The following is a 13781-nucleotide window of genomic DNA, read 5'->3' as shown; positions in this document are numbered from 1 at the left end:
AAGCCTCTGTCATTGTTTTGACTGATGATATTGAGCTTCTCCATCATCTCTTTAAAAGGATGTAGTCGAATTGATTCCTATGAATTCCATCTGGCAAGGTTCACATGTATAGCTGCCACTGATGTTGTTGAAAGAAAGATATTTCCAGTGAATAGGTTGTTAGTTTTGCAAAATTCTATCATGTGATCTGCAACAGCTTTTCTGTCACTAAGGCCATATATTCCAACTACTGATCCTTCTTTGTTCCCAACTTTCACATTTCAATCACCAGTAATTATCAGTGCATCTTGATTGTATGTTTGATCAGTTTCAGACTGCAGAAATTGGTAAAAATCTTTAATTTCTTCTTTGGAATTAGTAGTTGGTGAGTAAATCTGAATAATAGTCATATTAACTGGTCTTACTTGTAGGCATATGGATATTATCTTCTCACTGACCACACTGTACTTCCAGATAGATCTTGACGTGTTCTTCTTGACAAGTAATGTGATGCCTTTCTTTTTCAATTCATCATTCCTGGCATAGGAGACCATAAGATTGTTCAATTCAAAATGGCCAACACTAGTCCATTTCAGCTCACTAATGCCTATGACATTAACCTTCAAGTGTTCCCTTTCATTTTTGATAATTTCCAAATTTCCTAGATTAATACTTCATACATCCCAAGTTCCAATTATTAAATGGCTGTTTTTAGGAAAATGATTCCCTCAGGTTGGAAGACACCTAAAATATGACTGGGGAAGAGTCATCTCCTCAAAGTAGAGTCTACCTTAATGATGTGGATAGAGTAAAGCTTCGGGGATTTTTATTCACTGATGTGGCAGGACTCAAATGAAAAGAAAGAGCTGAAAGCATTCATCTTCTTATTCTACTACTGTATATTTATATATATTTGAGTGTGTGTATACATACTTAACCATATCAATGATCATGAAGGTGATATAGTACTGTGCAATGTTTTGTTCTGTTATATAAAAGATTGTCATGAGTTGAACCTGACTCTAGAACAACTAAACACCCAACCACCCAAAAACTCATACCCATTGCTGTGGGGTCAATTCTGACTCATAGCAACCCTATAGGACAGAGTAGAGCTGCCTGGTAGTTTCCAAGGCTGTAATTTCCATGGAAGAAGACTGTCACATCTTTCTCCCACAAAGCAGCTGGTGGGTTCCATTCACTGACCTTCCAGTTAGCATCTGAGCTCTTAACCACGACTATACATCCCAGTTATTTAACCTGATCTCATGAAATGAAAATGACAGAAATGAAAAATGACAGAGCAATATCAAGTAAATGTTTATGTATTCCAGTATTGCTTCACATATTTTGGACAATATATTTAAAATGTCTTTTAATTTTGTTACACGTGAAAAACCACGGCCCTATATATTTTCCATCTAGAACAATTATAGAGAGAAGTTACCCAACAGCCCGAAGTTAGTCTCAGCCCATTCATCATTTTCTGTCATTCTTCATGGTTTAAAATTGTATTTGTCAGCTAAAATGCACTTTCCTTTTAATTTTAGAATCCAAAGCAGTAAAATGTCATAAACATGAAAAGAAAAAAATATTTGACAGTTGCACCCTTAAAACCTGTTTTTCTTACTACCCCCACCCCTTTTTTTTTCTTCCTCTTCCATAAGAGAATGGGGGCTCTTGTAAATTTTGTTTTCTATAATGCAAGAATGCAAACTTCTTGTCCTTGTTTTTCTTTCCATTTTGAAAATTTCTAGCACAGTCCCATACATAAAACGTCCTTAGGACTTCCAGGGGCTAAGACCTGGGAAATCTGATGTTGTAAGTTATTTCTTCATAACTAGTTACTGCTGCTTGTGGATAAGGGGAGGGAAATGAGTTCAGACTGCCATCACAGCCTTTGGTTTCCACCTCTTCTTCAATTTTTAATTTTTTTTTTTTATGAAAGTATGCTCATATGTATAGTTTTCACTTTAGTAAATTTAGAAGGAAATTTAATTAAGAATTTTAATAGAGAAACTGAGGCAAATAAACTTCCGATACTTGTTGCCAGCACTTGGCACAAAACTGCCATTTCGTATTTTTTGTCTTTTTAAATTTAGATTCCAAAAGGTTAAATTAACTCATCCAAAAGCGTCATAAATGTGCTGGAAAAGCATGTTCTTTGAGGCTTGAGCCACATTACATTTAACCATTTACCGAAACCCTGAAATAGCACTCATGTAGTACAAGAAGAACATTCCTTGGCTTTACATTTGAAAATTAAATTAATGACGAGACAGTTTTGTGATGAAAAGCATGGATTTCACAGGTTATATTAGGATTAGCAACTGATGGGTCAGCTTCTGTGATATAACCAGTACATCTGTGTCAAAAAAAGAAAAAAAAAAAAAGGTGCCAGTAAATCGAGTCTAACTCAGGGCCACCCAGTATGTTTCAGAAAAGTACTGTGCTTTACGTGGTTTCCAACGGCTGTGAACTTTTACAAGCAGATTGACAGGCCTTTCTTCCAAGGTGCCTCTGGATGGATTTGAACAGCCAGCCTTTTGGCTGAAAGAGCCATCCTTGTTAACTAGGTATAAAATTGCTGGTCCTATAGGTCTCACACTCTTGTAAAATTATTTTCTCTCTGATTTAAGTAATAACTGTGATGTCACACTTTCTATCGCTGTGTGTTAGCCTCACTTTCTTATCCAAAACTTTTTTGTAAAAATATGAATGTGGACCCCTGGTGGCACAGTGGTTAAGAGCTATGGCTGCTAAGCAAAAGGCCGGCTGTTTGAATCCACCAGCCACTCCCTGGAAACTTTATGGGGCAGTTCTACTCTGTCCTGTTGGAATAAACTTGATGGCAATGAGTTTGACTGGGTTTATTTTCTCGTAAATTTAAATGATTTGCTCTATCAAAAACAAGTATTCATGTTTATATTTACTGTTTATTTTTTACACATATCACCTGCATACACACACAAGCACCTTATCAAAAAATAGATTTAGTATAGATAATATATTATAAAATAAAATTTCATGTGAAATTTAAAATGATTTTTGTGTCTTCTTGTTAAGTTGTAGCTTATCTAAAATGATCACACTTCTATTTAGTAATTTAGCTTGTAACTGACATATTTTTAAATTAATAATGGTTTCATTATTTTTTTAAAAATCATAAATAATTTTTAAACAATCATTTTCTTATTTAAATAAGTTAAGTAAATAAATAAAGGAAAAATCCTTTCCTTTATCTGAATAAGTGTGAATTTGATTGTTTTTTCCTATAGATTATCTGGTAGGAAGCTGGTCTATCTTATGTTACTCTCATAATTTTTTTTTCTACCCATTCTAGGGTGTGGCTTTAAGGTATAAATTTTTACTCCTATATATCATAACAGCAGTTCTGGCTACTGGTAGGCTGGAAGGAGGAATTGGAAGTAAGGAATCTGAACTATGGCATTATGCATCTGTTTTGTAACACACTGCAGCCATGTCAGCCTTAACAATGAGCATCAGGAAAGACTCCCTCCATGAGGTCTTCCTTTGTAACTTGCCTTACTTTGTACGTTCTTTCGCAGACATAGTTACCTTTAGTAGTACATATATTGCAGTATACATATTTATGTGGGACTTCATATAGATGTGACTATATAAAAATAATTATAAATTCGTATCAGCCTGTAAAATAAGAGAGACTCCCTAATACATATAATCAGTGCCCATTTTTTGCAAGAGATTTTTTGATTTGTTGCACGTGGCAACTGAATTTTACAGATTAAAATCTTACAAGTAAATAAATAATTTAATATTTCCCATATACATATAAATCATTTATTCCATTAAGACCTCCAAAAAGATGAGGTTATATTTCATTGCCTACAAAGAGGGAGGTATTCTAAGTTAAGGAGCTGATGAGGTTACTGTGTATTGTGTTCATCCTGGTATTTCACTTCTATAACCTGCATTTAAACTACAAATATATAATTAAGAATATATAGTACCTTATTTTATTTTTCTCCCCAGATATAAAACCTGCATACAGTAACAAACAATATTAGAGGTTTAGCATTTTCTTCCTTATACAAGTCTCATCTGTGTATAGATTTCATTATGATTCCAAAATACAATTCTACTTAACAAAATGACTGCTTGAAACTGTAAAGGAATTACTTCAATACTTGCCTGAAATCCAAGGAGCTTTTCGCTAGGCTTAATATGTCTCTGAAATTCACATTCGATGGGTTGTATCACTTTGATTCCATCTTCATAAAAAACATAGAACATGTTCCCAATTCCCAGACCTTAAGGATAAAAACACATTTCAAAAGTTCAAAATAAAATTATCAGAAACCTTTACAACCAAAACTCAGTGCCCCGCATACCACAGGCAGGGGAAAAATCTGTGAAGTCGTGTAATGTTAATACAGCAAACCATATGGGATCCTTTAGTGTACATTCAAGGCACTCCGTGATACTCTGTAGGCAGTCTACTTTTTTCTCCCTTTTCTGCAATCCTGTGGTTTCTTCAATGTAAATCAGTAGATATTTTACATATTTTAAAATAACTAGAAATGATAGTATAAATATATTGGTAGATAGGTTATATAGAATACCTACTCCACTTAATTTAAATGCTCATTAAGGAATGAAATTACTTATTTACTTTTTCTGATGGAAAATGGGATTTTGTTTTGTTTATATAAACATTTTAAGGAACAAAACGACCATTTCCCCCAAATTCTGATGAATATATAATCTTCCAGACTAATTCTGGCATATATATTCTTGCTTACAAACCAAACAAAACCCGTTGCCACTGAGTCGTTTCTGATTCATAGTGTCATAGCGACCCTATAGGACAGAGTAGAACTGCCCCACAGAGTTTCCACAAAGAGCACCTGGTGGATTTGAACTGCCAACCTTTTGGTTAGCAGCCATAGCTCTTAACCACTGTGCCATCAGGGTTTCCATATTCTTGCTTAGAGGTTCTACATATTAGTTTTTATACTGACCATGTTAGGAAACTACTTTTTTATTTTAAAACTTGAATTAATTTAACGTCTTTGAAAACTCTCAATGTAATTTTTTAATTTACACCAAGACTTTTTCTCAGACATGAGATCTGGATATGAGGCATCTGTCGTGGATTGAATTATGTCCCCCCAGAAATGTGTGTATCCATTTGGCTGGCCCATGATTCCCAGTATTGTATGATTGTCCTCCACTTTGTGATTGTAATTTTACGTTAAAGAGGATTATGGTGGGATTTTAACACCTTACTAAGGTCATATCCCTGATCCAGCGTAAAGGAGTTTCCCTGGGGTGTGCCCTGCACCACCTTTTATCCTACAAAAGATAAAAGCAAAGGGAAAGAAGCAGAGAATTAGGGACTGCATACCACCAAGAAAGCATTGCTGTAAACAGGGGTACATCCTTTGGACCTGCGGTCCCTGCAGGTAGAAGCTCCTAGTCCCAGGAGATTGATAAACAGGCCGACAGAGAAAGAAAGCCCTCCCCTGGAGCTGATGCCCTAAATTTGGACTTTTAGCCTACTTTACTGTGAAGAAATAAATTTCTCTTTGTTAAAGCCATCTACTTGTGGTATTTCTGTTATAGCAGCACTAGATAACTAAGATAGCTCCTCAGAAGTTCATCTCACTACTCAATAAATCCACACATCCAGGAGGCAAGAGATTAGAGATCTGACATGCATTTGGGGTAAAAGAAGCCTGTGCCTAAGGAGCTTCCACATGTTCGTGCCCACCCTGTCTCTGCTCTATCTCTGCTCTATCCCAAAGCGCCAAGTCCTGAGCCCCACGTGGTTCTTCCTTTTATCCTTTTCTGTGCAGCTCCTTTGCCCACTTGTGTGGTTTACATAATTAAATTTATTCAATCTAATTATACCAAAGATAATTCTGTGATAACGTGCTTTTTGAAAGATAAGGAATTGCATTGAAATCTTGATAGTTTGGGAAGCCAAATCATTATTGCTAAAATGTTTAAAGAATATATATATATACATATATATGTATACATTTTTATACATATATATAAGAAAAATAATTAGTTAAATACAAAAAATTCCCAAGCACTATTTTTTTTTTTTTTCAATTGAGATTACCTATAAAGACTATGAGGCAAGCCTAGGACTTGTATCAAGTGAGGCTCACAATAAAATCTTATTAACTTACAAAAATATGTATTTATTGAACTTAAATCATATTTATTCTTATTAAATATGTTCCCAGTGAATAAAAAGTTACCCATATTGGCCATTTAGACATATACCTACTTATTCTTATGATTTAGAGAATAATATATTCAGCCATAAGTGTGACTTTTTTTGTGCTTATAGAGATTTTTTTTTCTACTAGAACATGAAATTATTTCTAGCTAATAATACATCTTAAATTACTCGAAGTTGTTTTCACCTTATATTACTTTACTTTGTAAATATTTTACAGGACTAACATTTTTATAGATATAACCTTTATCAGTTAATTATGCATTATAATTCCAGAGAGCACTACATTGAAATGTGAAATTCCTGAATAGTAGCCCAAGTAGCAAGAACTAAATTCGTCACATTTTTCCTAAGTAAAATTTATTAATTATTAGGCGTTATTTATAATTATAGTTGTGCATAAAGAAATATACATTCCATGCACAAAGATTAAAGCTTAAAAAACACATTGGTTTTTATGCAAAATAAATTGATTTGCATCAGCAAAACCTCCATATACTCATTAAGGTAAGATCGATGTATGCCTATATCAGTAACTATCAATTTAACATCATTAGTCCTTGCATATTGCTGTTGAAACTTATGAACATAACCATAATATTACCGGTTGTATCAGTTGCACACTACGTTTGAAGTTCATCACAAAGCTCTTAACATTTGTAAATGAACACGTCTCTGCTCTTCCACAGTCATGGATTAGAATGTGTTTGGATCTGACAATGGCTCTGAGTCAAGATTATCTGAAAAGTTTCTTGAAATATTTCCTGCTCTCACCCCAATGGATACTGATATTGTATTATTTTACCACATTCTGTGCACAATTCAAAAAGTCAGTGTGATTCCACTGTCATTTGCTGCACTGATGAAATTTCTGAGCCTTATTTTCCTCTAAAAACCACTTATTCTATCCATTTCATTCTTTCAAATCTAACAGTCTATTTTCTTGTTTTGTTAAATAGGAATTACATATCAGCATTTTCTATTTTTATTTATTTAATTTTGTGTGCTATCAGGTAAAAGTTCACAGCTCAAGTGAGTTTCTCATTCAGAAATGTATACACAAATTGTTTTGTGACATTGGTTGCAATCCTCACGAGGTGACAGCATGCTCCCCCTTTCTACCTCAGGTTCCCTGTGTCCATTCATTCAGTTCCTGTCCCTCTCTGCCTTCTCGTCTTGCTTTTGGGCAGAAGTTGCCCATCTGGTCTCGCATATTCGATTGAACTGAGAAGCATGTTTCTCACATGTGTTATTGTTTGTTTTATAGTCCTGTCTAATCTTTGTCTGAAAAGTGGGTCTTGGGAGTGGTTTCAGTTCTGGGTTAGTAGAGTGTCTGGGGGCCACAGTCTTGGGGTTTCCCCCAGTCTCTGTCAGACCAGTAAGTCTGGTCTTTTTTCATGAACTTGAATTCTGTTCTACATTTTTCTCCCACTCTGTCCAGGCATATTAGCATTTTTTAAAAAGCATAAAATACTTTCTAAGTTACAAGTTATGCATTATGCAAGGTTTAAGGAGCCCTGGTGGTGCAATGGTTAAGTGCTGAGCTACTCACTGATAAGTTGGCAGTTTGATCACACCTAAGACTGGCAGTCTGCTCCAGTAAAGGTTGTTAGGTGCTGTAGAGTCACTTCCAACTCATAGCGACCCTACGTACAACAGAACAAAACACTGCCTGTCCCTGCACCATCCTCACAATCCTTGCTGTGCTTGATCCCATTGCTGCAGCCACTGTGTCAATCCATCTTGCTGAGGTCTTCCCATAAAGATTACAGCCTCGGAAACCCTATGGAGCAATTCTACTCTGTCACATGGGGTCGCTATGAGTCAGAATCAACTTGAGGGCACCCAACAACAACAATGCAAGATTTAGTTGTTTTGTGCTTGATTCTGTTTTCAGTGTCAGTAGCTCCTCAGTGTTTATGAAACAGTAATACCAATAAACATTGTATATAAAAACACAGGAGGTAAAATAAAAATTATAAAATGAACACCAATGTTATCTATCAGTCTGCTTATAAAATTAAGCTTTACCTATGGCTTTTGAGCTGTGATTTCCTCCCCTCCCGCCAATAAAAATAAATATCTTGGCATTTCTTTCTTATCAAAGACATATTTTGCTCCTTAATAGTTTTATTTAGATTTTAACAGCAGAATTTATTAACTGAATATATGGGGTGAATTTTTTCTTTTTCAATTTGCTGCTATAATATTGCGTGTGTATATATATATATATAAATAGTGTACATGTATATATAAATTTACTAGGACTATACTAAGCACAAAGTAGTATCAATTACCTGTTTATGGAGATTATGGAAATTGAAGATAACTGCAAATTTTCATTTGAGATATTAATTAACTTTATGTGTAAAGAGAGCAGTAACATATTCACATATGCTAATTATAAATAGTAAATGTTTCTGTCATAGCTTTTTTGTTTTTTTTTAGGATGAAGGAATAAGACAGAGCCCCCAAAGAGTTGTATGTACAACCCTGTTTCCTTTGCTGGACTTCCTTCCTGCTCCTCCAGCTTTGCATTTGAATCCTGCTTTTGCTTGGAGGTTATACGTAACCCCCATTGTGCCTGGTTAGTATGATTAAAAATGTTGCTGATGTAACTTGTTAGGAACTCCCTATATTTGTAAACCTCTTTAAAAATAACTTGCCTGCCCGCCCTTGGCAAGCAGTCTTGGCAGCAGCATCTCCGACTGACTCTTTTCCTTGCACAAGGAAATAAAGGTACGTTTCCTGTTCTCCCACCTTGGTCTCTCATTTATTGGCCAATAGGAGGAGTCATGCTGAACAAGAACTTGGAGTTTTCACCCGGTAACAGGAATATGGCAAATAAGGGTAAGCTCCATTCTCAGGAATCAGCTCAGAGCAAAGCGTGGCTATAGCACTTGCTGTTTTACTATGGGAAACTTAATGAAAGTCTCTCCGTCTTAATTTCCTCATCTCAAACTAGGAGATGATAAGTAAACTTCTGTCGTACAGTTGTTTTAAGTCTTAAATGATATAGAGGAGGCGAGACATTAATCAAGATGACTGCCAAATAGTAAGATTTCAATAAATTGTAACTTGTTCTTACAGGTGACATCTCTTCTGTGAAATGCTACTGTAGAAGGAAAGAGTAAAATGATACATAGCGAGAATTTAACAAGTGTACTCATTTTGTCTCACATCTACACTCTGAGATCTGAGGGAAAGCTTCAGTTTTCTATATCAAATTTTAAGTCCTGTGTTCTCAGACTCCATGAGCCTTTTACAAGAGCGACCTGATTTTCTAGTGAAACAGTTCACAGTACACAGTACGGCCTTTCAGGGGTCTGCAAGGTCAAAACCATTTTCATTATAATACTAACATGTCTGCCGTTTTTTTCCTCCAATTATCTCACAAATGTGGACTGCAGTTTTCCACAGGCTGTGTTATGTGTGGTACCCAAACAAGTGAATGAAGGAGCAGATAGAAGGACACAGCAGTTTCTATGAAGCCACACATTGTAAAATGTAAAACCATGTGACTTTTCCTAATTTATTTGGAAATACAGATTTTTAAAAATAAATGATGTGTTATTTATGGCTACATGTAACGGGATTGTGATTATTTTCAGTGAATTCATAAATACATATTTAAAAACACTCTCAGTTTTAATTTCTATTTGGTAAGCATTGGCAGATAGAAATAACAAAAGCTTTGAGTTCTCAATAATATTTAAGAATTTAGGGGTCTTACGTCCCAAAAGTTTGATAATTGCTTTTTTGGTATAGGTTTCAATTATAATCTTTACTACTGATTTGTATGACCAGTTGAAACAGTTGCTGACTCCATGTGCCTCAGAATAGAACTGTGCTCCACAGTTTTCAACGGCTTTTTTTTTTAAGTGCTATACTTTGCCAGGCTTCTCCTCTGGTTCACCTCTGGGCAGACTCAAACTGCTGAGTGAATTAACCATTTAAATCACCCAGGGACAAATTCTCTTGAGTTCAGTGAAATCCCTCATCTTTCCAGTCAGAGTAAAGATTAGGAAAGTGTTTCTCTGTCTTCTGTTGAAGACAGACGTATAAACTTTGTCTTCTTCAGGTCCATTGCTAATCTCATGGAGTATAGCGGCTCTGGAAAATACTCCATAATTTGTTTGTTTCTTATGAGCTTTCTCATTGCTTTGTTTTTTCTGTCTATACAGAAAAGACATAAGCAAGGAGTATTTGCAGTTTTATAAGAGAGAAATATTTCCCAGAGGGTTTTATAATCAATACTCTATCTTTACCTACATTCAACGGACTGAGGAAAACAGACGGAACGCACGTTCCTGTCTCGAAGCTTTGGGTGCTGGAAGCTGTATAATTAAACATGACAAACTTTATAATGACACCAAAATGTGGTTGATTTTTTTATTATTGGTTGCATATTTAAGTCAATCATAAAAGGGATTTTGTGGTAATATGCTTTTCTTCCTCTGGTTTAAATTTTCATTAACTTTAGCACTTTTATGACGGTGAATGGCAAGTTGTGCTTCTAGGACGTAGTGATTTGTTACCCAGTCAAAGGTGATGCAGTACCTTCTGGAGTTTAAACAAACTATCTCATTGGATAATATTGTACTTTTAATTTTCAAGTGATCTTAATATTTTTCTTCTTTTTTTGAAATACAGAAATAATCACCTCTCTCTTTTATTTTTTGCTAAAGGAAGCACAGACAAGAATAGATGGCCCATGTTCCTTTTTCACCTTGAATAACTCAACAGGGATAGGTTTTTAGCTTTCATTCCTTTATCTCTATCATTGAGGCTAAAAACCTCTTCACACACAAAGCAACATTGAACAATTGCAGCTCAATGAAGTCTTTATATTATGTTCAATTAAAGTAAGACATACGTATTCTTCCCTTCTTACCAAAAAGTTTTATAGGAGTTATGTGTTCAATTCTGTATTCAAAAACAAACATTGCCATCGAGTCGATTCCAACTCATAGCAAACATAAATGGCAGAGTAGAACTGCCCCATAAAGTTTCCAAGGAGCACCTGGTGGATTCGAACTGCCAACCCTTTGGTTTGCAGCTGTAACACTTAACCACTATAACAACAGGGTTTCCAACTCTGTATTAGTCTTTATCAATCCAGGAAGTTGGTAATATGTGTGTGTGTGTGTGTGTGTGTGTGTATCTACACACATATAGATACATCTACAAACAGATAACACTATTCAGATTACTCTTGTGATTTTAAAAAAGTATTTTTTTGTGAGATAATTTCAAAAGATGAAGTAGCAGTTAGAGAGAATGAATCAGCCAACACAAACACTGACAGGTGGATCATGTTTTCCTTGGCATCCAGTATTAGCCATTAGTGGGCAGAGTCTCCCCCTTCTTCCAATTTCATGCTTTTAACAGCCTTATACTCTGAAAATTCTCCTTTTCTATTTTAATTTTTTCTTCAGTATTATTGTGAGGCAGTAATCTCATCCCAAAAACATCAGCATTTTTTTTTCTCTAAAAATGATTGCACAGAGGCCCCTGGTGCTCACGAAATATTCATGTAATCTCCTATGTGGCTCAGCTCCCTTACAGTGGGTGTCCTGGTCAATGAAACGTGCATATGCGTCGGCTAAAGCAGATGAGAGCTGGCTTGCTCCTTACAGCTGCTTTCTCTCCTACTTCACTGGCATCGGAAGCCACATATTACAGATAATAAAGCTAATCAGATTATGAAGGTAAACTTTGTTGTATGATTTCACTGCCATTTCTATTTGTTCCTGTGGCATTTGATACTAATTAGCTCAACTAATATAATTTCCTTTAATGTTTCTATAATGTTTTTGTATGAAAATACTCATTAAATATTTAGAAATAATAAAAGTGGCAGTTTCTACAGAAGTTTTTTTTTGGTTTCAATCATTCAATGTCATATCAATCCAGTATTTCCCAAAGCATGTTTTAGTCAATATTGATCTGATAGAGAGACACCTAGATAATCTCATGTTCTAGTAAATTTAGGAAGTACCATGTCGTGTACTGACCTATACCACTGCTCTCCTGAGAGAATGGAATTAGCATATTTAAAGTCCAGAGTATTTCTAAAGTCAACATAATTGTTTAAATTCCTTTAATTGAGTGTTTCTGTGATCCAAAAACTTTATTATTAAAATTACATGCTCCTGAACTCATTCATCATTAAATAAACATTACGAAATTATTCATTAGATTATATTTAATTATAAAATAATAATAATACAGCAGAAAACCAATCATACTGAATATCTTAATGCGTATTTTTAAATCGTATTGGAGGTACAGTGGCTTGAGAGCTTGGCTGCTAACCAAAAGGTCAGCAGTTCGAATCCACCAGCAGCTCTTTGGAAACCCTTTGGGGCAATTCTATCCTGTCCTTTAGGGCCACTATGAGTCAAAATTGACTTGATAACAATGGGTTTTATTGTAAAATTAGTTGTCAGTAAGCATTATTTAGCCTGTAACCTACCAGATCAAAAGCATCTTTAAAGCAGATAGTAGATCTTATTACAGCTTGTATTTTCAATACGTCCAAATTACTTTACATTTAATAGGCTCTTCAAAATATTTGTCAAGAGATGATTGAGACTTTTTTCTCTTAAAGTATTTTCTACACTGTTTTACACTATAAGGTTGACTAGAAAAGAAAAACCCAGAGAATTAAAGGATACTCTATTGCAATTTTAATGTTGAAGTGATTGGTGAAACAATATATATTGAATTTAGTGAAACTGATTTAGATAATAAACTTTCAGCTAAGCTAAATTCTAAGTTAATGTTTAAAAAAATCATTTTCTGTTAAGCACAATTTTATAATTTTACCACTTGCACATAAGTAAGATGGCATTATAAGAAGTGTTATCATTTTCAATTATCTTTCTATTATTGACTATAAAAACCAAAATAACAACAACAAGAAAAAACCCTGTTGCCATTGAGTCAATTCCAAAATATAGTGACCCCATAGGACAGAGTAGAATTACCCCATAGGACTTCCAACATGGAAGTGAACTGGTGCATTTGAACTACCGACCATTCTGGTTAGCAGCCAAACTTTTAACCACTGCTGACACCAGGGCTTCACTGATCATAAAGTGCCTAAAATTCTAAAGTCAATTATCTCTAGGAAACATTTCTCTTGGCCCTGGTAAACAGGCAAGCAAGCAAACAAACAAAAAAGCACTGCTATAGTGGAAATAAAAATGGATTTAGAAATTGATAGATTGAGAAACTGATAAATTGAGGTAGAAATGTGTTTGGCAATTTTGGTTAGATAATATTTTAATCATTTTAATTACCTAATTGTATATATGTTGGGGTTCAGTGACTCCTCAAGCTGGTTTATTATCTCTGGTCACCATTACTGCAATCAATTCTAACTGCAAAACCTTGTCAAAACTTCAATGTTATGAAAATAATTTACAGATCTATGAATCGAAATGAAATATGTCATTTTCTTAAGTTTATTACTTAAAACTTTTTATTATTATTTTAAGAACCTTCAACGGACTGTGATGAAAAGCATGCATTAAGAAAAAGCTTAAAACTTTTACCCAAA

General features: G+C 34.7%; 1 protein-coding gene across 3 annotated transcripts in view; it reads right to left on the bottom strand.

The window, feature by feature from the left end:
- FSTL5 (follistatin like 5) overlaps window positions 1-13781 on the bottom strand; it is an 873776-nt gene that overhangs the window by 144374 nt on the left and 715621 nt on the right. For all 3 annotated transcript variants that reach the window (XM_049906161.1, XM_049906162.1, XM_049906163.1), the window contains one exon: window positions 4153-4271. In XM_049906161.1, coding sequence (XP_049762118.1) covers window positions 4153-4271 — 119 coding nt within the window. The remainder of the gene's footprint in view (window positions 1-4152; window positions 4272-13781) is intronic.

Source organism: Elephas maximus, chromosome 13 (genome assembly GCF_024166365.1).
Source record: "Elephas maximus indicus isolate mEleMax1 chromosome 13, mEleMax1 primary haplotype, whole genome shotgun sequence".
Classification (NCBI taxonomy): domain Eukaryota; kingdom Metazoa; phylum Chordata; class Mammalia; order Proboscidea; family Elephantidae; genus Elephas; species Elephas maximus.
Note: the sequence above shows the minus strand (reverse complement) of the source record. Positions and strands in the feature narration are given on the sequence as shown.